We start from the raw sequence: 26321 nt of genomic DNA, 5'->3' as shown, positions 1-26321 counted from the left end.
TTCTCTGGGGCAGGAGCCCTTTCTCATTTATTTTGTACCCGGCTCTTAGTGCTACGTGCTAAAACAAGCATTTGTTTCATGCCCCTCTTAATCAGACCTTGGTATACCCTCTATGCGCCACACGTTCTGATGACATGTTCCTAAGGCTGGCGTCTACAGAGTCTGGTGGGTGGCCCTAGGCTCCTGGTGCGATTAGATACCGGCAGCCTCGGCTAGCCCTGTGGCCAGACTTTTGCCGAGTGGTGCTGTCTGCACTGCTGGCCTAAGACTCCGCGAAGTATTGGAAAGGCTTCTGCCCAGTGCGGAACAGAGGTCTGCAGCGCCCCCGCTGGACCGGCCGGCTCTGGGATGCTGCCTCACTTGTTAACGCTCAGCCTGATCGCGGCCATCAAAATTTCAATTTATAGACAGAAAATGTATGTAGATACTCTGATGCTCGACACTTCTCTTTTCAAAGGTGTAATAAATGCCTTTTAAAGGACTATGGGTTAAAGAAAATCCCTTTCCTCTTTCCTGCACCTTTGGTGTCTCTGCATTATGATTTGCTGCACATAAAGGGGGTCTTGCTGCCCTGATTGTGTGGCAGGTCCAGTGCCGCGCGCGGAATCTGCGCTGCGGTGGCCTCCGGCATGCCAACCACGTCGCACTGCTGTAGAGGAAACGTGTCCCGCACTGCTGCGGTTGCCCGAAGGAAACCACACTTTGTGCAACTTTGGCCTGCTTTGCTCCGTAGCAGCCATCCTATATGTTCCCCCTAACCTGGAGAGTCCCACAGAGCTTATGGTTCCCTTGGTCATTACCCATACTTAGAGACTTGGGAGATGTTGGGTGCTCGCGGTCCGCTCTTTCGGACATGGGCACTCATAGGATTTGGCATCCACACTTTGGGCATTGAATGCAAACAGGCGCCGCGGCAAGGACCACAGCCCTGTTCTCCTTTAGGTCAATCGGCCACCCTCTAGGGCTGGGGCCTGTGGTTACTGTTAGGGGAGTTTTGGGGTCTCAGGGGTCTGCCATCTTTGCCTCAGGCCTTAACTTCCAAGGAAGGGTTCTGCAGCAGAATCACGAACTCAGGGTTTGGGGGTCTGCAAGGAAGCGGTGGGATGCTGGGGGCGATCTACACTTCTGAAGGCGCGTGAGGGGGGCACCCCACCACTGCGGCGGTGGCAGGGCTGCTGGGAGGGGCTCTGCGGCTGGCGCGCTCGGGAGGGGCGCTGCGGTGTGGTGGGCGGTCCAGGGGCGGGGCGCGGGTGGGCTCTAAAAGTCGGTGCCCGCTCGCTCGGCACTGCTGCGGCCACCAGCACTTCTCAGCGCCTCCTGGCAGGCGGCGGCAGCCCGGGCACCTCCTCTGCGGCAGCCGCGCCTCGCCAGCCGGAGCAGTGCCGCATCGCCCAAGTAGCCGCTCATTGCCGCCGCTGCCGGCTGCCGTGTGCCGGCGGTGGGCAGCGTTCCTGCCGCCACCGACCTTGCACAGCTGCAGGCGCCTCAGCGCGCCCAGTGCTCTGCAACCCTGCGGCGGGCGGCATGGGATAACGCGGCCATGGTGCGCCGAGATCGCCTCCGCAGGTGGGTGCGTGCGGGCTGCGGTGGAGGGCGCGTGGGGGTGTGGCCGGCTGATCCTAGTCTCGGGTGCCGGCCGATGCTGGGGACTCTGCCTGGCAGTGCCCAGCTGCCTTGTAAAGAAAACCCCACCCAGCCGGCCACCGTTCTGTCTCCTTGGTGTTAGTGGGGTCACTTCGGTCAGCCGTAGAATGTTTCAAATTTGGGGTCTCTGGCTTATTTTTAAACCCCGGGGTCGCCCAGTTAAGGTTTGAGATTTTTAGACCATGGGCTCACCCCAATATGATGTATGATCTCCAGACCCCCGGTATCGCCTTGCTGCGAATTAGGATTTTTAGATCCGGTCATCTTTGTAGTGTGACTTATGATCTTTACATCCTGGAATCACTCGTGTGGTTTACGATTTTTAAGACCCCACCATTGACGTGGTGTGATTTAGGATTTCCAGATCTAGTCATTGCTGTGGCGTGACTTATGATTTCGCGATCCTGATAATGCCCAGTTGTGATTTAGGATTTTTAGACCCTACCCTCACTGGCTTGTGACTTGGGGTTTCTAGACCCCAGTATTGCCCTGCTGGATTTGATTTCCAGACCCCTGGTATTGTTGTGGAGTGATTTAGACCCAGCTATTGCAGTAGCGCAATTTAAGATTTCCAGATCCTGGCGTCTCGGTGGCGTGTTACCGCAAAGGTGTGACTAGAACTTGCCGCGCCGTATCTCCAAGATGTTAAGTATTGTTCAGAGGTCGGTAACGAGATGTGCGAGGGGTAATTGGGATGCGACCAAACTGTCGTGCTGTAACCGGCAATGTTTGATTTAGCGGGTTTACAGAGCAGTTCGTCCTCTCACAGCGATGCCATCAGGTAATATTAGACAAATGCATTTTTCCCATGTACAAGATGAAGAAATCAAGGCTCAGAGAGGTTAATCGCCATAGTTTTTACTGGAGTTTGTTGAATTTATACTCTGAATCATGACTCCATCAAATAATGGGAATTTGGCAAAAAAATGGATTAAAATGTTAATCCATTTTATCTACGTACTTGCTTCACTACTAAAAATTCTAAAATGTCGGTGGAGCAATTTTACCGAGGCAATTAAGACAGAGAATAACTCTCTAAGGGGCTGATTTGCTTCTCAGAGTAAAAGAGGGCCAGTGGTGGGTTGTGCAGGAGCGCAGCGTGGGTATCGGGTGTGGGGTTTTTGCCCCCCCCCCTCATGGTTTGCTGCCAAAGGAGTCCCTCCCTGGTGCTTTGCTGAGTCACTGCAGATTCTGCTGCTGGGACTGTGAATGGATGCCAGGAGAGATGATTTGAAAAATAAATTAATTGAGGTATAGGGCAGATAGCACTGAGAAAATGATAAAGAAAACCAATTGTTTTTTTGTTATTTAGGAGGCGGTACTGGGATGTAGCCTGCCGCTATTGCGCGGTGCAGATTGTGATATAACCCTCTTGTTCCAGCACTTTTCCAATCGTTTCTATTATTACCTTGAAAGGTAGAACTAAATCTTGGTTTCTGTTTTATAGGCAGGTACTTCAGGGGCGGGGAAGACTACCCTAGTGATGGCTAAAAACCATATGCAGGGAACTGAGCTTAAGGGACATGGTTATTTTAGCATAGTGGAATCATGGGTATATTTTTTAGTAAAAAAAAAAAAAAAGGCATTTTTGTGAATGGATTTGCTCACGTTGGGTAGGGGTTGTGGCCAGATTACGGGTAACACAATGGCAGGGTGAGCGCATGGACGCAAAGCCGGTTTCACCAAGGTGTGAGCAATTGATCTCCTTTATTTGTGGCTATTTTAATGACAATTTTATTGACATCTCTTATTTTAAGTTTTGGAGGATATTGTTTCCATTCTGGCTGTTTGATAAAACAACTGGGAATTCTTTCCCTGGTGACCATGGGGAGTCGAAGACTGGACACAGGAAAAGGTTTCTAATTCAGTGTGCATGAATTATCTGGATCTTTGAAGTTCTGGGCATGGCAAGACTGGGTGTAGAACAGTGCTTTCTTTCCAAAGAGAAAAAACAATTCTCACATGCTGGGTCTGTCATATTTGGGGTGGTGGGGGGGTTGGGGTGGTGGTGGGGGGTGTCATGAAATTAATTAAATGAGTACTTAGAGTCTGCTAAGAAAAGGAGGAATATAATCTGTTGCCCAGACTTATTTTTAAGAGATTAGATATGCAGGCTCATAACAAAGCTGCTTATGTTGGAATATACAGTGGAGCAGCTGTCTTGTTGCTTTTACAGACTCTTTACCCTAAATGGTTTCTCAGCCCAAATCTGGACAGTAGTGCTAAAGGGAGCTTCTCTTGGATCAGAGGGTTGACAAGTATTTAAAATCAGAAGCAGCTCTCTATTTAAGGACATGTGATAAGTCAGTCTGTCTCTCTTTCTCACACACACACACACACACACACACATTTTAAGACATTAGTAGCAAGTATATGTATTTTAAACATTAGGGGTTGTTGAATAGGTGTTAGAGTTTTTAGAATATGCAGGAAGTTATATTTTTCCTTGGGAAACCTCTTTAGCAGATATCAGGAAGAGCACAAAGGTATATGTGTGTGTGTGTGTATGGGGGAGCTGAGGGGTTAAAGTGGCTGAAGGTAGGTAGAAGGTTACATACTCAAATAATATATTTTCCCCTTAAAAGTAGAGTGGTGAGCAAATTATGGTGATTGCCACAGCCACAGAGGTGTGATCTAATTCTACTTGATAAACTTTTTGCCCTTGGTGGTGGTGGTGGGGGGGCTGGTGGGCAATATAGTCACTGTATGGTACAAAAGTTTCCCACTCCTTGCTCCCAGCTCAGGTTGTGGAAGTGTACCATATTACCCCAACTGCTTTTCCCACAGGATGAGGGAGTGGTGGGTCCAGGTGGGGCTACTGGCCGTGCCCCTGCTGGCCGCGTACCTGCACATCCCACCCCCTCAGCTCTCTCCTGCGCTGCACTCATGGAAGACTTCTGGCAAGTTTTTCACCTACAAGGGACTGCGCATCTTCTACCAGGGTAAGAACTGGATTACTGGAATACCCTATGGGAGTGATCCTCCTAGGTCCCAGCCAAGGTACTTATTTTGTGTCCCTTGGTCTCTATTGCCCCTTAGTGATGGAGGGGAGTAACCCTTTCTCTGTTTAGTGTCCCTGAAGGAATGAGGGGCGTGGATTAATTCCCCTCATTCACTGGAGAGCCGGTTGACTCAGAAAGCTGTGGGGGTGGGGGTTGGAATTAAGAGTCCAATCTCTGTATAGGACTTTTTAGTAAGTATTTTTTTTTTTTTTTTTTGGTGTAGCTTGATTTGTATTCAGATATTAGTTTTCTCTTCTGAGCACCCCTAGTGTCAGGTTATATGTACAGTATTCAGAGATGTAGCTACCATTGTTTTTCTCCCCCCAATTCCTGATTTAATTTTATTGAATTGTTTTCTATAAAGATTTTTAAATGTGATTTAAGTCTTATACTGTTGTATAAATTAATTTGCTAATGATAATTACTATGACTGTACTTACTAAGTAATAACCATATGCCAGGCATCGAGTTACATTTTCAACCTTCATTGTTTCATTGAATCTTTACAACAGTATTTGGAGATAGGTGCCATTAATCTCATTTTATAGGTGAAGAAACTGGGAAACAGACTGGAAAAGATTTCTTTTGGGCGGGGGTCAAGAGCAATAACGAAAAATGTTTGTCATAAACCGTTTTTCATTATTGCTCCTGACCTCCTCTCATTTGCTATATTCAATTAAGTAAGTATATATTATATTGGTTTGGTTTATTTCCAGATCTTCAATATTTGTTGTTGCACAGATTATTTGTACAGATTAAGAATAAAGCTTCTTGGCTAAAGTATATAACATTTTTAATTGCTGTAAATTATTTTAAAAAATCTTATTACTGAATTTTCATGCCACAGGCAGTATATAAATGTATTCATTTTAATCCAGTATTATTAGTAAGGCATTTTATTGTCTATCTGGCTAATCTGAAAGATGTATAATTACTCCATAGTATCATATGCATTAAAAAATGTTCCTATGTATATTGATTAATGCTTTTTTGTAGTCGATATAATTGTATAATAGTATTGTATAATAGTTTGAACATTATGCTTTTGATACCAGATTGGTTTTCTTCTAAAGGCTCACAGGAAGAATTGCTCAGTATTATAGAATTTTTGTAATAAGTTACTGATAAATTACAAAAAATTTTTAGTTTATGTGTTGATGATACATTTTTAACTGGGAAAGTTTACTTTTTACTGTGAATAAGCTTGTATTTTAACTTAATATAAAAGAAAGGGAGATATAGATACGCCTTTCAAAGGAAATTTAAGTAAAGCAAGCTACCTTCATATTTTCACAGGAAGTATCCTATTTATAATTTTTCAATATACAGAAAAAGTGCCTGTTATTACTTGAAGCGATTAGCTTTCATTTTAAAAAGCAATATATCAGTTTAACTTGGTTATAGATTTTTGTCCTTTATACCATATTAGTTAAGATTTTAACATATTCAAAGTTATTTTTATAGGGAGTTGGCCTAATCGATCTGCCTTTTTTTCCAGACTCTGTGGGTGTGGTTGGCAGTCCTGAGATAGTTGTGCTTTTACATGGCTTTCCAACTTCCAGCTATGACTGGTACAAGGTAATGAAGTCAGATTTCTAGGTCCTACTATGTCTTAAAAAATACAAAAATCAAGGATTTTCTTGTTAGCACTACAAGGCTCTTGAAAATTTAAATCACTTTATGAAATAGCATTAAACATTTAACTGTTTCTCATTTACTGTAAGGGAGTAAAAAACACTTTGGCAGTCTGGAAAGGCTCATTGCGAAGTTAACAATGCTGGAGCTTCACCTTCAATAGATTAATCACTAGGAATCAAGCACTTTCCAGGAGGATCAACTCGGGGGTGGCTAGTGGTAGTTTCATGAGGTTTTCACTTTATCAAAGTCCATCTGTAAAGCTGGGATAGGGATGAAGCTTCTGTGCTACTGTGGGTCACGGGAGGGGAGGCGCAGCGCAGGAGCAGAAAATCCAAATCATCCTTCCTTTCTTATAGATTTGGGAAGGTCTGACCCTGAGGTTTCATCGAGTGATTGCCCTTGACTTCTTAGGCTTTGGCTTCAGTGACAAACCGGTGAGAAGCACCTATATGGAACCAGTATTGGGACTGGGGAGGATGTGGATGGAGGGGTCAGGCTGGCAGAGAGACCTGTACGTAACTTTATCCTGTGTATCTGGCCTTTCCTTTTCTTAGAGACCACACCACTATTCCATATTTGAGCAGGCCAGCATCGTGGAGGCGCTTTTGCGCCATCTAGGACTCCAGAACCGTAGGATCAACCTGTTGTCTCATGACTATGGAGACATTGTTGCTCAGGAGCTGCTGTATAGGTCAGTGAAGCCAGATTTCTGCCTCTTCACAGGCTGCACACTAGCTTAAGATGCTGGGAAAGTAAATTGTTCCTGGCCCCCTGCTATTCTTTTTTGGGGGGGGGCGGGGTTGTGATCAGCTGCTGCGCTGGTGTCAGTCTGCTCAGCTAAGTGTGTGTGTTTCCTCATCCCCTGCTCCAGGTACAAGCAAAATCGATCTGGCCGGCTTACTATAAAGAGTCTCTGTCTTTCAAATGGAGGTAACTGTCTGTCTTGGCAGAGGGTGGAAAAGTGGGGCATAGCCTAGGAGGGCCACCTTTAGATGATATAGGGACATCTAAGTATAATCTGATGATACTGCAAGCAGACACAGTCTTGAAGATCTTTTATCTTTTTTGTGCCGTGAATTGCTTTGGTGGTTGATGACATTTATGAACCCCTTTTCAAAAGGATGATTTTAAATATAGAAAAATAAATAGGCTTACAAAGGAAAGTGATTATGTTGACATACAGTCAATAAGAACCTGTATCACAGTAATATGTACTGCTTTTGTAGTGCATTAGACAGTGAGATCTAATGGTGGGTCTGGTAGCACTCTGATTAGAAGTAATGAGGAGGGTAAGTGCTGCTTTGATGTATTTGTAATGACTGTAGCAGGTTATGAAAAAAATAAGTCATAGATACCATAGATATATGGTATAAGTATTAGAGTCTTAAAATTCTTATTTGATGGCAATACCAAGTTTCAGGAGGAAATCAGTGGGCCCCAGATTAGAACTTTTGGAAATATTTCTTTTTCTTTGTGTGCCATTGAGCACTGCTTTAAATCCATGAATATCCAAATGTCCCCTGAATGCCTTAAGGGCAGCTTGGGAGAAGAGTTAAGTCTGTTCCTTTTTCAGCAATATTTATGTCTTTCTTCCATTGATTCTGGAGAGAAATGGAAAAGAAAAAACTAGTTGTCCCCCCCCCCCCCATTTTCTTTTAGGACCTTCACTTACTGAAAGAATCTTGTGTTTCTGAAGCCCAAATCATTAACAACACTGTGTTCTGTGTGGTGGGAGGAAATGCTAAGTGGAGTCAGCCTAGTCATCAGCATTATGGATAGTTGTGTAATTATTTTTCCCACCCTTAAAATGGGGGAAAAATTCCAGTAGGATATAATTTAATTAGGTAAACACAAAACACTCTGGAGAAGTAATCATAGAAAATAATAGTCATGCCTTGCTTAACGAGGGGGATACACATATATGCAGTCCGCTGTTGGTTGAAATTTGTTATTGGCTAACGGCCCAAAAGGTGACAAAGGATAGGGTGGATACTTTCTGATAACAGTCTTTCTTTTGACTTAAGAGTTGATGGTAAATGACTAAGAGAAATCTCTTCTTCTACAGGTATCTTTCCTGAGACTCACCGGCCTCTCCTTCTCCAAAAGGTTGGCTACTTCCCTGAAGAGGTCCTCAATTTTAAGGCTTGTGTTGATATTAAGTAAAGTAAACCTTTTAAGGGTTATACCTGCTGTAATGAGCTACAATTAATTTTCTCCTCCTTATGAATTCTTAGGCAAACAAAGCAGTGGAAGTGGCTCCTACATAAAACTGAAAACTATTTCTGAGAATGAGATGAATAGATGAACTATGTAAAGATCTGTGTCACAAGTATGAAGTATGATATCTGAACAAACTGGGATCCTAGTCTAAGCTTGAATACACAAAAGTTAAAAGCCCTAAGGATTTATGGCCAGATGCTATGGAGTACACCTATAGTACCAAGCTACTTGGGAGGCTGAGCTAGGAGAATGTCTTGAGCCCAGAAATTTAGGGCCAGCCTGGGCAACATAGACCCTGATTCTTTTCTTTTTTTGAGACGGGTCCCACTTTATTGCTCAGACTGGCCTTATGTTTTTAATCCCCCTGCGTCAGCCTCCCAGGTAACTGGGATTACAGGTGTGCACCACGGTGCCTGAGATACTGCTTCTTTAAAAAGAAAAAAGTATATTAGGGGTTTAGTGAAGTATAGAAGTGTAATCGTAATGATAATTAGAAATATATTTGTCTTCTATGAGAGAATAATGTGGGTAGACAAAACAAAATTGAAGCTAACCATGGAACTTTTCAGGGGGAGCTTTTTAGTTCCTAGTATAAAACTTTTTGTCCTGATGAGTTGGTTTCTCTGGATTCTTGATTTTTACTTTCACTTATTATCTACAGCTACTTAAAGATGGAGGTGTGCTGTCACCCATCCTCACGAGGTTGATGAACTTCTTTGTATTTTCTCGAGGGTAAGTCTTTATCAAAGATGGGAGTATGGCCTGGGAACGCTGTAGTGAAAAGTTGCTACCATTACAATTCAGGGCCAAATCCTGGGGTTTGAGATATTCAGGCAAAGGTGTTGGCCACTTGCCAGGAAAGTAGTAGAAGGAATTCATAAATCAGTTAAGGGTCAGACTTCATGACCTCTGAGGTTCCAGCCATATTTAACATTCTGAATTCTCTCCACACTTATCTTCCTGCATTCTGGCCTCTTTTCAGTCTTACTCCCGTCTTTGGACCATACACTCGACCCTCCGAGAGTGAGCTGTGGGATATGTGGGCAGGGATCCGAAACAATGACGGGAACTTGGTGATTGACAGGTAAGAAATAAACCTTTCCTTTGGGTTCTGGAGAGGCTCTTTTGGAAAGTGGGGCAAGATGCAAGATTGCTTCTATTTGATGACTTGTTCTTATCACAAGAAGGCTGGTTAGGACCTATGAGGCAAACTGAAAACCCGTCTTGGTCTCTGCTTTTCAAAAAGAAATAGATACGGTGAGCCCTGTGCCTAACCATTTGGTGCAAGAGGGGTGGATAAATAGCTATGAATTCTAATGCTAATTGACTGATACACTTTAGATGTCTTTTTTAATGCTTCAAAATGTCCAATCATAGTTGTGAAAGGAGCCTAGTACCTCTCAAAAAAGTATCAAGGCTCTTTCTTTTGCATATCTTTTCAATAGCAACAGGGAATGAGATGCAAGACTTCTCTGTCTTATACCAAGAACTGCCATGCCTTGGTTCTTACTGAGGGACCTAGAGATGGTAATATCCATAACTACTTGAGGCCCTGTCTTTTTTATCAGTGGGGTCAAGTAGCATCAGTGTTTTTAACTGATGACTTTGCTGGGATTGTGTGTTAGCAGGAGTCATTCCTCTCCTAACATAAGTCCTTGTGAAATCCTTCAAGATTAGTTTTAATATAAAAAACTGAAGAACAAACATGATCTCCTTAAAAATTCTTCAAAAAAGTGAATAATAAGAGGTGATATTTGGGTTCACAAATAATAATAATAATAATAATTATTATCATCATCCTGGAGTTGTCAGGAAGAACAGTGCATGAATCTGGGAGCTGAAATGTGGCTACAACATTTTGCACTTTAGGAAAAGGAATTCTCCCCATTCTGTCTGTGATCAGATGAAGTACAGAGATGACATTTTTATGTTCATGAGCTTCTACACTTAATTTTAGAGGACGATGTCAACTTAGAGATCATGTAGTTCATTCCTCCTATTTTAAAAAAGAGAAAACTGAGATCAGAAGATGTGTGTTATAACTTTGAGTCATTGAGCTGGTTAGTGGTGGAGCTAAAATCAGAACCTTAAGTCCAGGTTTTAGTCACATATGCTCCAAAGCAACCTTCAGCCTTCCTGAGCTCTCATTCCCTGCTTAATAAATGCATAGGCCCATTTGTGCTTCTGTTGATATGAGAGGTGTGATCACTGCTGTAGCCAGAGGGTACTTAATACAAATGGATAAAGTGGGCCATTCTCAGGACATCTAAGTTGCTTCCAGATGCAAAAGTGTTCCTTGTGGCTCAGATCAGGCTTTGGAGTTCCACTAATAATCAAGGTTTCTTGTTCTGCTCCTGCTGACTTACCTGTCCTATAGTCTCTTACAGTACATTAATCAGAGGAAGAAGTTTAGAAGACGCTGGGTGGGAGCTCTTGCCTCTGTAACTATTCCCAGTGAGTATTCTTACATTACTTTTGATAGGAAAACTTAAGTTAAAATAACTGCAACTCAGTTAAATCTGAATTTTAGCTAAACAGTAACTATATTTTGAGAACTAGTATCAACAAAGAAAACCAAAATTTTTGTTTTTTACCTGAAATTCAAATTTAACTTGGTGTCCTTTTATTTCATTAGCAATACTACTTCTAACATCTGGAACACCAGTGATGTATGTAGAGTCAAATGTATAAACCACTGAAACATGTAGTTGGCATTGGTGAACTACTGTGACAGGAGGCTGTTGAGATTACTAATCAAGAGGATATAGGTGGTTTGAGCTCATTGGTGTCTTCACTCTCACAGAATGAAAATATTGACATAGGCCTCACATACAGTAGTTAGTGCTCAAGAAATTATTGGTTGATTTCAAATAACTGTAGAGACTTTTAAACTATGACAATATCTTGGATTTACAAAATGAGAATGTTGAAAGCTTATTCTTTTTGGTCCAGGAACAGAAGACCTGGAAGGATAAAATGGCTGTATATAGGAGAAAGTGTGCCAAATGAAACAACTGACTTGTTCCCATTTTCTTTGTAGTTTACCTATTAAAAGAAGCTAGGTTTCCTATCAGAAAAAAATTTGTTTAATTTGCCAAAAAAAAATTTTTTTTTTGAGGTAGGGGAGTTAATTTTAGGATGGCAGTAGGAAAACAGAAATGAGAGCTGTTGGTAATTCATCCCTCTTCTGTTTCTTAGTTCATTTTATCTATGGGCCATTGGATCCTATAAATCCCTATCCAGAGTTTTTGGAACTGTACAGGTGAGTCTTGCTCAGAGGTGTTTTGTCAGTATTTCATCCTGACAGGGGTAAACAGAATTACCTGTTGAGGCTGTTGGCACTAGCTATTGTCTCTGACCTCACTGGCTGTTCATCCAGAAACCATATCATGGAAAGATCAAGAAACTGAGTTATATATTCTCTTATTGTGTATAGCCTGTTTTCACTATTACGGCTATTTCATATTCCTAGGTATAGAGATAAGAAAAAGCTATCATGTGAACCAAGGAATGAAAGTGGATATATCTTAAATGTTTGTTTTAATCTGACTGTAAAGCCAGTTTGTTGACCTAAACTGAGCAGACTGATAGGAGAGATTAAGAGGAAAAGTGCCTTCTCATTAGTTGTTATGCTCTCTGGGTACTTACTTGGAAGGTGTTGGAATATGAAATCTTTTTGACTATGTCATGTAAGACTGTTCCATACCTTCATATAGCCTAGTGGACATATATGGCCTAGTAGTAGATGGCTTGCTTGTAATTTTAGTCAAAATCCCCTCTCTTATCACCTCCTGAGATTAAGGAAGGTCCTTGGTTATCTTTGCTTGGGGCAGTGAGTTGCTGAGTGATCCACTTGTTCGATGCTTCATGCTTCTCTAAAGAGCTGAAAGTCATCCTGTTTTGCAACTGTTGCAAAAGTGTTATATTTTCAAGTTGTTGTGTGTTGAATTATGAACAATTAAAAACTAGTCTGCATAAGTGGAATTGCAAGTTTATCTGCCTTAGATAATTCCAAAGTAGAAGGCGAATAAGCTTTTTGTTGGTTCCTTCTAGTGTGATATATATCTGCAGGGGCATTTGGTGGGGCTTCCCACTGGCTTACCTCCTCCCTTCCCTCCAGCCTTAAGTTCACCTACATGCTGTTCTCTTCCACTAGGAAAACGCTGCCGCGGTCCACAGTGTCGATTCTGGATGACCACATTAGCCACTACCCACAGCTAGAGGATCCCATGGGCTTCTTGAATGCATATATGGGCTTCATCAACTCCTTCTGAGCTGGAAAGAGTAGCTTCCCTGTATTATCTCCCCCACTCCCGTATCTGTTGTGTATTCCACTTAGGAAGAAATGCCCAAAAGAGGTCCTGGCAATCAAACACTGTTTTCTTACAAAAGTCCACTTTACTCACATTGATGGATCAGAGTATAGAAAAAAGGCAGCAGAAACTCTGACAAAATAGCCCACCTCATTCCTTTGACATCTGATGAAGTATATAGACTTGTCTTTGTGTTATTAGGAAATTCTGATGAGCATGACTTCTCATGGATGCATAGAGACAGGCATTAGACATTCTTTTGCTTAGAAGACTTTTTAACACTTCTGTGGAACTTTCCTGAAGTATCTAAAAGTGCTAATTTCTGGCCCAACCCGAATTAGAATTCCACAGTAGAGAATGAGGAGTGGGGCCTGTTATCTCTCCTTGAACGGCTTGAAGGGTACATGGTTTTTAAAGTTCTCTAGGCAACATAGTTTAAGTGAGAGTGAATATCCCTTGTCATACTTTGGATTAGTTTCATCAGCTGCTTCAAATTATAGACTTTTTGTTAAAATATTTGTGTTAGTAATGCAGTATTTTAAAGTATGGTATAAGAGTGTGATATGCCTACACATTGTATATAGTTTATAAGGACACTAAAATGGCAGACCTTAACTCTGCCAAAGTAGTGAACCTTATTAAATGTGTAATTTCTGAGTAAACTAAATCCAAATTTTTACAGAATTTCCTAAAATCACAGACACTAAGAACCAATTGCATCTGTGCCAGAGATTTACTGTTATTAGCTGGAAAGATAAATTCTAACAGCAAATAATAGTCTAACTACTCATACCTCAGTGCTTAGAAGCATGTCCCTCCTGGGCTGAAGTGTAGGGAGGGGACCCTTGTATACTCGAGTTACCTTGCTGAAGTACACTGACTCCTCTGGTGATGGTGGCTTAGCTTTCCATTGGCTCTCCCAGAGAGGGTTTCTCATGCAGCTCAGCAGTTCCTGTACTTAGCCGACAGGATAGTTCCCAGACACTTTAAGAACAAATTCTCAAAGACCTATAAGCAAATGGTGCTGAATAGTTTTTTTTAAGCCACAGTTTCACTGTCTTAGTCAAAGTAGGATTATTAAGTGATTAATTTTAAATTCGTTTTTTAAAAATTAGGAACTTCAAGTATAACAACTTTGAAACTGGAATAAGTGTTTATTTTCTATTAATAAAAATGAATTGTGACTAAAGTGGATTCTGGCTTCCCCTCCCCCACCACCCCTTTGGGATAAAATTTTCCAACATTGCCAGGAGCTTTCACACATTAAACAAAAGAATACAATGAAGTTAAGCAGCTGGAATATAGGATAATATTTGATTTTCAAGCTCACCCAAAGCTGCACTGTCATACCAGAGCTGACCAAGTGAGAAAGGAAAAATCCAAAACCAAGGAACACCAAAACCCATGCACAAGGACAGACATTGGCTTAATCTGCTGGCTCAGAGCCAAGCACTTAGTTTGTTTAAAGTGTGATTTTGGGAAATTCATGCCGCTAGCCTAAAAGCTCTCTGACAGTGATGTACATACATACACATCAACTTCATCTTGCCCAGTAAGAACTTATCCAACAGAAGCCAAGATAACATCTACAGGTGTTCTCTCTTTGCTTCTGACAGTCACCTGCATGGTCACTCCATCTGCTAAGGCCAGCCTGGACCTCACCAATAAGTCAAAGCCACCTCTGTATATACCTGAGAGGAAAAAAGTGAGGAAAGGAAAAAAGTGAGGAAAATCACATTTAAGAACTCAAGCTCTAAATAATGAAATTTATCATGCTCTGCCTACATCTCCTTTCTATTATTTTAGTTTAGCTTTTCTAGAAATTTGTGGGAGTTGAATCCTTCATATAAATTCTATTTTTAAACAATAGTCTCATGAGACCAGGCACACAGAAGGCATTGAATAATATTGATTTGGAGTATTCAAAAGACAGAGGGAGAGGCAGCACTGGTAGCTGTGTAAGACTTCAGTATCTTGGGCCAGATATACATCTTAAAAGAACCTAAGAATCGCATGCAAAACAAATTATTCATTTTGACTGTACTTCAAATTCTTGCTCACATAATGGGATGATGGACAATAGCAGGGCACAGGATGCTCATCCACATCCCTTCCTATTAAATTTGGAACAAAATTTAAGAGAAATGTGATCCAAGTCTCTTACCTGCCAGATAGAGTGAGTGGGAATTCTTGTTCTCAGGTACTTTATCTGACCTCTCACATGGCTGCATGCCCAGAAATGTGATGATATTGCTGACAGCTTCTGTGTAGAGAAGGTTTATGCAACAGTATTAGAATAGTTCAGCACAGGGATCTGCCGCTGTTCTGGGGTGTCTTGGGAGCTGGGGGTAAACAGGGGTATAGATGGCATATAGGGAGGGTACTGGCCTAGAAAATAGTTGACTTAATTAGATGATGAAGACAGGAACCTGGCCTTTTAAGTAGATGAGTTATGAAGGATTTAAAGAAAAAGGAGTTCTGGAATAATATATATGTCTATTAGGTTGATACTGCTATCAGGCAATAACACTGGCAGCAAAATTGTTCTCACCTTCAAGGGTTTTTGTAGAGCTGAGGGCAAAGGTTTCCTCCTTCTCAAAGGTATCTCCCACCTCTTCCCAGGCGGCAGCAAAGTTAGGTTTCAGAACCTTCTGAATGTGATCAGACACAGTCACTTCAAGATCTTCCAGCTAGGGGTAATAAGCAAGGATCGATAAATAAAAATCCTTTTTGGTACAGAACAAAGAGGGAAGGAACATAATCATTTATCATTCTATGTTAAATCCCTGTTGGGGCCTAAGAAAAACTCTGTTACCACAACAGTTTAAGTTATGTAGTCTGTATAAACCTAATGTTGTAGGCCTTAACACAAGCAAGTAAGAAAACAGGACATCTGTCAGATCACCACCTGTAGCCCTAAAGTGCACAGCAGTCCTGTTGCCACACCCAACTATGCATTTCAGGTTGTTCAGTACCTTCTAAATATTACATTCACAAACAGGGTTTTTTGTTGTTTTTTTTTTTTTTTTTAATTTAAAGTTTTCCCTCCTTTCTGTGAAGGCTTTTCAGTCCCTGATCTGGCAGTAAGCAAACTAAAAGTATTGAAGCAGAAATAATACAATCCACTTTTAATAAAACTGATCTCATTTATTATAATCTCATGAAAAAATCATAATTATTTCCATCTCTTAATTATCCCTTTTCCCCTTATATCTTGGTGTTCACCTTAAATTCCCTGTAACTTCTCATTGTATCAACCAAACCATTTTTAGTTTGAACACCAAGATATAAGGGAAAAGGGGTTGAGTTTCTTTGTTTTAACTAATCTTGAAGTGGTCAATTTTAATTCTCTTTGCCATAATGCAATCCCATTAGAGAATAGGAGTAGTTCAGGTCATCCTCAACTGTAATCTGTTTAATAACAGGAAGCCCATGGGTTCATGTCAGCTGTTCCTAGAAAAACACTTCAAGGCAGAAGTCACTTAGTGTTGTAAAGGTGTCAAAGCTCTGCAGGGTCGACTCACCACATACTCATCATCATACCCATCCTCATCTGGAACTCCAGTGTTAGGGTCACAGTCCCGGACTGTAAACTTCAAGGTGCAGCTAAATGTGACTGCAACTGGGAGAGAAAGAGCAGGCAAACCCACATCAGTGGGTAGTGCAAGTTTGAAGTTTCTGTCACTACTTAGGAAGCACCATCCATACTGAGTACTGTGCTCCACGTTTTCAAATTACACACCCACATGCCCTATTTTCTAGAGTTATAGTTATCAAAGCAGCCTGCAATGAATGGGTCCAAAAGGCAGTCTCACTGAGTATGATGCTATGGATTAAAACAGTAAAGATGACATGGGCAAACAGTTTTTATATTGATGTGAACAAAGCAGCCGGGGAGAAACTTTTGGGGGCTTTTTGCCATGCCTGTCAAAAGGGTGTGTATGTTGAAAAATAAAAACAACCAGTGTTCCGGGACCTGACAAAGCAAAAAATACTGATGTAAAAAGCATACAGATCATCAAATTTACACTGACCAAGTACATCAGAGTTCAGTATTAAATACCATCTTTAGACTGTGGACTGACAGGGAGTCCACGGATCATCAGAATGAACTTGCTGTAAAAGTCAACTTTTAACCTACAGTTAGTAATTACTGTCAATTTTCGAGGTTCTAATATTGATAAAGTCAATGTCTTTAAATGGAAAAGTAAGTGGGCATCTTACTTTTATGCTTGAGATGACTGGTGGAAGTATTAAGAAATGGAGTTGTGGGCACATTTTTGGAAGGTGAAGTCTTCAGGAAGATAGGACTATCTAAGCTGTTTGAAGGAGGGAATTTAGGCAGAAGGCACTTAGGGTCTAATCCATGGTTTAGGAAAGGCTTACAGGTACAAAAAATATTAGAAATTGGAGCACTAGTTTGGGGGATGGGTAAGGAGAATAGATGCAAATGTAAAGATTACACATGACAGTTTGGGTAGTAAGACTTTCATCTACTCAGTCTTAACTTTAAACTCCATCCATCCATCAGTTCATCCATCCAACATACTGACATTTACACATAAAGGTATAAGCTAATGTGGCAGACACTTCAGACAAAAAAGGTGGCTGAGGCATGACCTCTCTAAAAACTGATTATGCTGTAGTTAAATAAGTGTGGTTTGTGGGAGTGTGACTTATCTATCTATAATATAAATTTTAATAAGTGCTGTGTGAGCTTACAGGATTAAGTGACAGGATATAACAGTTCAGTTGGATCTCAAAACTTGGTAGAAGAGCAAAAGTAAAGAGGGAAAAGTCCATGGGTAGTTGGCAACCATTTTGTTTAGTAACAAGTTGTGAAATACCTTGCATTTAAAATTATTTTATGATGACTTTGAGCAGCTGAGACTGAAAGATTAGAGGCAAGATAGGTAAGAGAGTGCTTAATTCAAACCACTGGTGGGAATCTTATTAAGAATGAGTCTGATGGTTTCAGGAGAATGCAGAAAATAGAGGATGGTAGTGAGTTGACCCATATAGGAAAGAGTATACTTATCAAGAGTGCAGAATCTGTTTCAGTATTATAAGGGGTGATCAAATTCTTGGGACTGGTTAAATTAGGTAGGATTTTCTTCAAGAGGAAGAGGAGAGAAGTGTATGTTAACACAAATGTAGCACAGGTCAGCTGAGAGAGATAGGACTATGGAAGGAACAAAGGTCATGATCAAGTATGAAGAGTCAGGATACACAATAAGTAATAATGAGATGTGTTCATATTAAGCAGGGGGGCTATAGGCAAACGAGGAAAGGGAATAAGAGACAAAACCAGAAACAATGCTAGATCACAGACTGGAGACAAAACTGATTGAATTTAATGTGGAAGTAAAGACAGAAAACTGGTCAGGAAAATGTTCCTGAAACTTTTATGGCATTTATTTTTGGTAGTGGGAACTAAACCCAGTGGTACGTTGCCACTAAGCTATATCCCCAGAGTCCTTTTTATTTTTTTATTTAGAAACAGGGTCTTTCTAAGTTGCTGAGGGTCTCACTTGAGTTACTAGGGCTGGCCTTGAACTTAGATTCCTTCTGCCTCAGCCTCCAAAGTCACACTGGGATTATAGGCATGTACCACCATGCCTGTCTGGTGGCATTTTTTTTTAATTAAATGGTTTGGTTGATACAATGAGAAGCTACAGAGAATTTAAGATGAACACCAATAAAAACCACTGGTAGTAATATCTCAGTGTAGTCAGAAAGGATGATTGACACTGGGTGATGAAGAAAGGAGGTAAGAGTGGTTTTTCCAGGGCAAAGACACAAATACCAAATGCACCACCATAATATCAAGATGAGCACTTAATAAATAAGAAAGGCAAATAACCAAAGGGAACAAGGAAAGTATGCCCTGAAGAGCTACATTAAAATTATTTTCAGAAGTGAGTCTCCTCTTATGAGGGCTGGCTGAAAATGAGAGGCGACTACTGAGGTGATTTGTATGAAGAGGAGGCAGAGTTAGAGAAAAGATGGATGCTAGAAATTAAGTAAGGAGAGGGGTATGTGAAATGAGCTAGGGTGTACAGCATATCATGTAGCAAATGTCAGAGTGGGGAATTTGGAAGGAAACTGTCAGGTCTCAACCAGTGGTATCCCTCAGTGGAGGGAAGACTGACAGAATAAGAGGGGGGGTGGTTAGGAAAAGAGTCCAGAAAGCTTTGTAGGGATAATAATTAAAGGAAAGGGTTGTGTTAATAGGGCAAAAGAGTAGGAAGAGGGTAAAAAGGGTGGATCTGAAACAGGCCAGCTGCAGCAATCCACATAGATCTGGATTGAACTGAGAAGGAACAGATAGATGCAGTGTAGTTTGTAGGAGGGTGAAAGCATGTTGAGCAGTGAGTGCCAAAATGAGCAGACACCTACCCAGAAGACAGTCTTCCATCCTTGGGCATGCTACACAAATGGCAGGAGGGCTGTTGAAGGTACTTAAAAGGTTTTTCTCTAGGACAAACAGGAGGAAGGGAGGAACAGTACAGAGAAACACCATTAAAGTTGCCCTCTGCTGTAAAGGAGTCAGTTACTAATGAATGACAGATGACTTGGAGGATAAGGCAGCATTCCTGGGCCAAACGTCAGGAGGAAATAAGAAAGAAAAGGGAAAGCTGGGGCTTTAGCTCAGTGGTAAAGTGCTTGCCTCGAATGTGTCAGGCACTGGGTTCGATCCTCACTACCACATAAAAATAAAGATACTGTGTGTTCATCTACACTAAAAAAAAAAAAAAAAATTAAAAAAAAATAAAGGAGAATGGAAGCAAAGGAAGGGACTAATATATAGTGGGAGGCCTATAGGCAAAGCAGGTATAGAATAAAGATCTCAAATGGGGCATCCTATAAGCTCAAACTAGGTCTAGTTGGTCACATTTTACGCACAAAGGAAATGGGAAATAAATAGGGTGAGAGACAGGACTTGAGTAGGAGGCTGCAGGAGATTAGGTCTTGAAACTTTGGAGAGAAACTGTTAAAGTAAAGGACTTGGTTGAAAGGAAAGTTTATAAGGAAGATGATTAAATGATTTGCTAATAGAAAGTTATTGCTGACAACTTCAGAGATATTGGGCTTTCTTATTCAAGAGTATGAATATGTAGTTTGTCCAGAGAATGGATTTCTGCTATTAGATGGGGAATGATTGAAGATTATGAGGAAGGAAATGTATCTGAGGAGAAGAATTCTGCATCCATTTATTTTGTAGCAAGATGGTATGTGAAAGTAGGACAGGTGGTTAAGATATTGTAGATTACTGTATAGTGGTGTCATTAAAGTTGTTCATAAAAGTTATCCTGCTTTGGGGAGATAGGCTAAAAGCAACACACATTTCCTAGGGAGAATACCACAAAGGACAAGATGGAGGCTAGAAGCTAAAAGGGAGAAAAGAAGTAGGATTTAGTCTGGGAGGTATAATACAAAATGTGGGTAGGGAAGGGCATTAAAGAGGGCCAAAATGAAGAATATGGGAAGATGGCAGAATTGAGTATGAGGAATATGTAGGTGAGAGTTAAGCTAGATTATAACTATAGGTGGAGAAAGCATGTGAAGAAAAAATGGCTAAATAAGAATTTTTGTCATGAGGGTGAGAATCTTTGCTTAAATTATATTTCAAAGAACAATTATGATCAATAGACTGAAAGGCCAAGGAGTTTAAATGGGATGGATCTGAGCCATGGTCAGTGGCAGGAACCCCTCCTATGGTCTGGACTAAACTAAGAATGCAAATGTATTCAGAATAATGTAGGAAACAAAGGAGATGAAAGAAAGAACTATCAAATCCTTGAGAATGACCTAAAGATGGCAGCTGAAGAAAAAAGCCATTGTGTAGGTAACAAGGGTTTCACTAGGGTCAATCAGGAAAGAGTGGAAGAGCATGCAGAAAAGATGGAGTCATTTGAAGACTGGCAGGTATTGATAAGAAGGATATGGCATGATAATTATACTAAAGATCACAATTAAGTAAGAAAGGGAAGACAGGAAACTAAGTTTTGGGAGCACTATATGAAGAGTAGTTAAGAGCAGGAGGAATGGCATGGGGAGATAGGATGAGAAATGGTGTTTCCCAGAGTGGGAGACCCTGTAAGACCTTATAATGTGAGTCTTTTGGTCAAATGTTGGCTTTTAATGCCAGACTTCAAAAAGCAGCACATGCAATGGGAGAACAAGGGTCTGACCAGTTAAAATGATCAGAAAGACAAGAATTAAGATGAATTAAAGAACCAGGAGAGAGCTCTGAGTATTTTTTTCTGTAGAATAGATTACCATACAAGAGTGTCTGGAGATCATGCTGGGAATGTAACTAAAGAGTAAAACTTCATTTGTTATTTCCATGTGTAGATGGGAGATGAGTTTATGCTATATGTAATTAAGATACTGGAGGGAACCCTCGGTCACCAAAGGGAGATAACAAATGAATATCATGTAACGTGCTCTTTACATGATGCACTGAGGTTACTCATAGAAGTAACTGTCATATGACAGGTCCAACTTAAGTCATTGAGGACCTTTATACTGTAAGTCACTCAGAGACCCTCCTGTTTGGGTGGAATCTCTATTTCTTAATGCTGCTCTCTCTGCAAGCATCTTTGGGGTAGGGAAGAAAGCACTAGGGTATGTCACACTGGCAAAGAAAAGTTTCAGCTTGGAAGTGATACCGACGGCCAGAATTGATCACATGGCTGCCTACCAACCAGCAAAAAGGTTCAGAAGTACAATCATGCCTTGTGTCTGGAACCACAGGAACATTTGCTGTACAGGAGACCAATGGACATAATAATTTTTCCAATTTACAATGTTAAACACCTTAAATCATCTGAACCTGTATTTAAAACTTACTATTATTAAATTTCCCTTCTCATTAATTCAATTATCTTTTTGAAAAACAAACTTTACTGAAAGCATAAATAAGTTTTGCAAATATAATGAATTAAAAAAAAAAGCAGTAACTCCATCATGTGAAGGTTTTTTTGGCAAATCAAAGTCAGATCCTAGATAGAGAAGCTGGATAGGGAGTACTGTTCAAAAGTAGACTGAATCCATTTGAATGAAACATAGGTTTCTAAATGAAGGGAGCTTGGCAATAAGGCGTTTCATTAGTTCATTCCTCCCTTCCTCCCTTTCCTTTCCTGTTTGTTGTTGTTTACACTTTATAGCTCAAGCATGGGTCCCTGGATAAGTTATCAAGAAGGACAGGAACAGGAAAGCAACAAATGAAAAGATCATCTGAAGGCTGCCAGATACTGACTGGAGGGAGAAGGCCTCATTTGGGCCAAAAGAAGAGGGATTAAAGCCTAGAGGAGCACTATATAACCTAGAGAATGATTCTGAGGTGGAATGGTAATAAGAAAGACCACAGCACCATAAAGATTCCCAGAAGGGAGAATTCAGTCAGATCCAGAGTGGCCTGCATAGTCAGATTTGCACAGAGAATTCAGTAAGATCCAGAGTGGCCTGCGTAGTCAGATTTGCTAGGCATAAGGCCAGATTACAATGATAAGTATATGGGAGCAAAACAAAGACCTGAACAACAAGCATCAAAAGTAGACTTATTTTTGATGTCTTCGTGGAAACTTTTTAATTAAAGGATTTGGCTGAAGGGAAAGTTAATGGCAATGCTTCTTAAATGTAGTATGATAGCATTACCTAGGAATTTGTTAGTAGTATAATTTTTTTTCCCCACACCCTGACCTTAGACCCACTGAATCAGAAACTCAGAGTAGCCCCTGTCAGTTTGAGCTTTAGTAATCTATAGTTTGGGGACTACTGCTTTAGACAAAGGCAGATTAAGAATAATTCTGAAATAGAACCTTTTCTAGCAACTGTCATTAGAATTAGCTGAAAATTGGAGAAGCAACTGAGGAAACTTGTATGAAAGGATAGGAGAGAGAATGAAGAGGATGAAGGCTAAAAATGGCAAAAAGATGAGGCTGGAGGGTGCAACTGGTAGTGTGCTGAAATGGCCAATGGGTAAGGGCATTAAAGAGTGACAGGATGAAGAACACAGTCAAGGGGTGAAGAAAGTCCGGAAGAGTGATTTTAATCCAGGAAGATGGCTGAATTGAATATGAGGAATATGTACTAACTGGAGGGATCTGGCAAAATACTTGGGCCAAAAGTCATGATGGAAAAGGAAGAGGAAAAGTTAGATGCTATCTAAGGGGGAAGCACATCTAAAGAGCAGAAAATTGGTTCTGAGTGAAGGGGAGAGTGGGGACATGAAGAGGAGGAGACCTCAAAAAGAATATATGTCCTTCATTATGAAAGGTTAGGATATACCTGGGAAATCTCCAAAAGGAAATCTAGAAACACCTTCTATAAGAGGAACACCAAAGATGTACTTAGAAATTAACATGTTAAGATTTGTCAAAAGTGAGGGAAGCAACTGAGGAGATTTGTATAAAAAATAGTAAAGAAGTAAAGAGTAGAAGATGGACATTGAATGCTAAATAAAGAGAGAGGATGTGTGAATTAGGCTAGAAGCAGAATGTACAGTATAGAAAATGAGCTGAACAGCAACTTTAGGAAATGGGAATTAAAAATTTGTCAGAGTTGTGTATTAACAAGGAGAGACAGTGAGATAAGAATGTGGCCGACGTATAAGGCTTTGCTGTCCAGAAAGCTTTGTTGGAAAAATACTAGAGGTTATCTGTGTGGTCAATATAGTGAGAGGTAAGAAAGAGGCTAAGTAGGACGGGCATAAAAAATAGGTCAGTAGCAAGATCCTACCAGATTTTAGGCTGAACTATGAGTACAAGCAAATACAGTAAAGAAAGTAGGACACAAGGGGAGATGGCAGTGCACTGCACAGGGAGGGTTCAACATAAGGCAAGTATCCAGAGGAAACAATTGAATCTGTAAGAATGTCATGTACATGGTAGCTGAAAGGAGGGTCAAAGGATAGGGCTGCATAATTCTCTAGGATACAATAAGAAACAAAGGGGAAAGAAATGGAGGAACAAAGTAAGATGAATGATTTGAATAAGGGAAGAAGTTATAGATTGATGGGTTATGGCACATATTTGAACCTAGGTTATGATGGAATAAGAAGGAAGTGTTTATTAGCTGAGTTAAGGACTGATGTACAAAATACAAAAGAGTTCATGGAGGGGCAGTGAGGTAGATCAGATCAAGTGTCTGAAAAAGAGATCCATAATGGTCAGATCTCAAATTAGGCCCAACTGGTCAACTTGAATGGGAAGGCTCAATGGTAATGAATGGGGTATCTAACAGAGGTTCAAGGACCTGGATAGAATGGGAACTAGTAGACTAGCTCATGATGCGATACATTTTTAATTAAAATTTTGGTTAAGAGCAAAGTTTAAGGGCATTTTAGTAAGATAAATTCTAAACAAGTACTGCTAGCAACATTAACATACATCAGGATCAACCAGCTAGGGCGTCTACAAGGTGAGTGGACTGTCTGTAGAGAAGAATAATTTTATTTCTTGAGGAATCATGTGAATCATGAGGGACTTGTACCTCAGGAGAATACTATATCCTTGGCTCTGATGAAATGATGGTCAAAATGAACAGGTGAGCTATGGTAGAGTATAATTAAGAAAACAGAGAAGGACTTTAGTGATAAGACGAGGAAGTGTGAATTAGAGCAGGGTTCTGGGTAGTCAGAGCAGTAAAAAGGCAAAGAAGCTATGGATTTAAGAGTCCTAGAGGGTTCTTGAGAAATATGTCAGATTTCAAAAGGGGCATAACTGGTTAAATGTTTGGTGTTATAGATTGCAGGGAATGAGTGGTGTAGATAATGAAAGGAGAAAAAATCTGGCTCTGGAAAGTAGATTAGTTCTTGATATCTTTTTTAAAGAATTCTTTTTAGATATACATGACAGTAGAGTGTATTTTGACCTATTATAATACATGGAGTATAACTTATTCTAATGAGGATCCCATTCTTGTATATGATGTGGAGTTTCACTGGTGGTGTATTGACATATGAATATTGAAAAGTTATGTCCAATTCATTCTACTGTCTTTCTGTTTAGTTCTTGAAGTCTTGATGGGAATTTAAAAAAAAAATTATATAAATTTAAAACCCTTAAGACAGTATTACAAATGATTACTTTAAGAAGCACATTAAGATAGTGAATTTCTCTTGGAAAGGAAAGTGGTAAATGATTTGGGGAGTGGAAGACAGGAAGTCTCGATTATATGTGCAATATTTTATTTCTTTTAAAAAGATCTGAAACAAATACCACTAAGTTATGAAGTAAGGAAGTGGGTTTTATGAATTTTGGGTTTTAATTAAAACTTAATTATTAAGAGTTGGGCTGATAAGAAAGGTTATAGGGGAAGATTAGGATGAATTTTGATAAAAAGATACTGACAGCAATGTAAAAGACATTGACTTGACTAGAGAGTGTGGGTGGGTAGTTTATTTGGTAAGAGGATTATCTGTACTTCGTAAGATTATCTGTACTTCGTAAGAACTAAGTGGTACCATTAAGGGAGTGCACCTCAAAAGTACATGCCTAGAGAAGAATAATGTATTCATTACTATGATTATAGATATAAGATAGTGCAAATAATTGAAAAAAAAAAACTAGGAAGAACTGTTCAAGTTTGTTCAGAAGTCAAAGTGTCATGTTAGAACTGGGTGTAAGAGAAACTACTGAGACATATAGAGAGAGAAAAGAGAAAGATGGAAGTTGAAATGTAAGTCAGGAGAAGGGGACCTAGGATTTAGGCTGGGGTGCATAGCATGCAGGTTTGCAAAATGTTAGAATACCTAGGGTATCGAGGAGGACCAGGACAAGACACACCGAAGGATAGCAGAACCAAAGTTCTAAAAGGGGTGTCTCTGAAACCAGATATCAACCAAGGGAGATGAGAGGAAGGCAAGAAAATGGCAAGATAAGAAATGAAGAATGGTATCTGGCTGCCCAGAAAGTCTTGCTGGAAAAAAGATTTGAAGCAATTGGTGCAGAAACAGAATGAGAAGTTGGAGTGAGATTAATGTGGATCAGAGCAGGAATCCTAGCAAAGTCCAGACTACATGGAAGGTGGAAACAGATTCAGTACAGAAATAGGAAGACAGAAGAAGCCTGAATAGTGCTGAATATACATATCCAAAAGAAAGACTATGTCCATTAGAATGATCTAGCTGAAATAAGAAATCTTGGAAATGTAAGGATCTGCAGCAAAAGGAGGAGAAAAAAGAGAAAAGAAGAGCCATGTTCTAAGTTGTTAATAGACAGAATGACATTATCTGAACCATCACAGAGTTTGACAAGACAAATGGCTATTGCTTCATACTTAGGCCAAAGGTCATGACAGAAGAAAAATGGAGGCTAGTCATTAAGCAAAGGGACATTGTTTGAATTAGCAGTTTTTAAGAAGGTGGAATGACTGGGCTGGGGTTGTGGCTCAGTGGTAGAGAGCTCACCTAGCATATGTGAGGCCCTGGATTCAATCCTCAGGACCACATAAAAGTAAATAAATAAAATAAAGGTATTGTGTCCAACTACAACTA

General features: G+C 40.4%; 2 protein-coding genes across 2 annotated transcripts in view; one reads left to right on the top strand and one right to left on the bottom strand.

Moving 5' to 3' along the window:
• Window positions 1–1331: 1331 nt before the first annotated feature.
• On the top strand, window positions 1332–13963 carry Mest (mesoderm specific transcript). Its single transcript, XM_026392779.2, has 12 exons — window positions 1332–1566; window positions 4432–4586; window positions 6145–6224; window positions 6641–6718; window positions 6839–6975; window positions 7156–7214; window positions 8350–8390; window positions 9166–9236; window positions 9487–9588; window positions 10882–10958; window positions 11703–11766; window positions 12661–13963. Exons 1-12 carry the CDS (start codon window positions 1541–1543, stop codon window positions 12776–12778), a joined length of 1008 nt encoding a protein of 335 aa, XP_026248564.1. The 5' UTR covers window positions 1332–1540; the 3' UTR covers window positions 12779–13963.
• Window position 13964: 1 nt separating this feature from the next.
• Window positions 13965–26321, bottom strand: part of Copg2 (coat protein complex I subunit gamma 2) — a 131543-nt gene continuing 119186 nt past the window's right edge. Inside the window, exons 21-24 of the mRNA XM_026392778.2 lie at window positions 16342–16439; window positions 15369–15507; window positions 14982–15080; window positions 13965–14508 (exon numbers count right to left, since the gene is read on the bottom strand). Of these exons, the coding sequence (XP_026248563.1) occupies window positions 14378–14508; window positions 14982–15080; window positions 15369–15507; window positions 16342–16439 (467 nt within the window). The 3' untranslated portion in view covers window positions 13965–14377. The remainder of the gene's footprint in view (window positions 14509–14981; window positions 15081–15368; window positions 15508–16341; window positions 16440–26321) is intronic.

Source organism: Urocitellus parryii, chromosome 3 (genome assembly GCF_045843805.1).
Source record: "Urocitellus parryii isolate mUroPar1 chromosome 3, mUroPar1.hap1, whole genome shotgun sequence".
Taxonomy (NCBI): Eukaryota; Metazoa; Chordata; class Mammalia; order Rodentia; family Sciuridae; genus Urocitellus; species Urocitellus parryii.
Note: the sequence above shows the minus strand (reverse complement) of the source record. Positions and strands in the feature narration are given on the sequence as shown.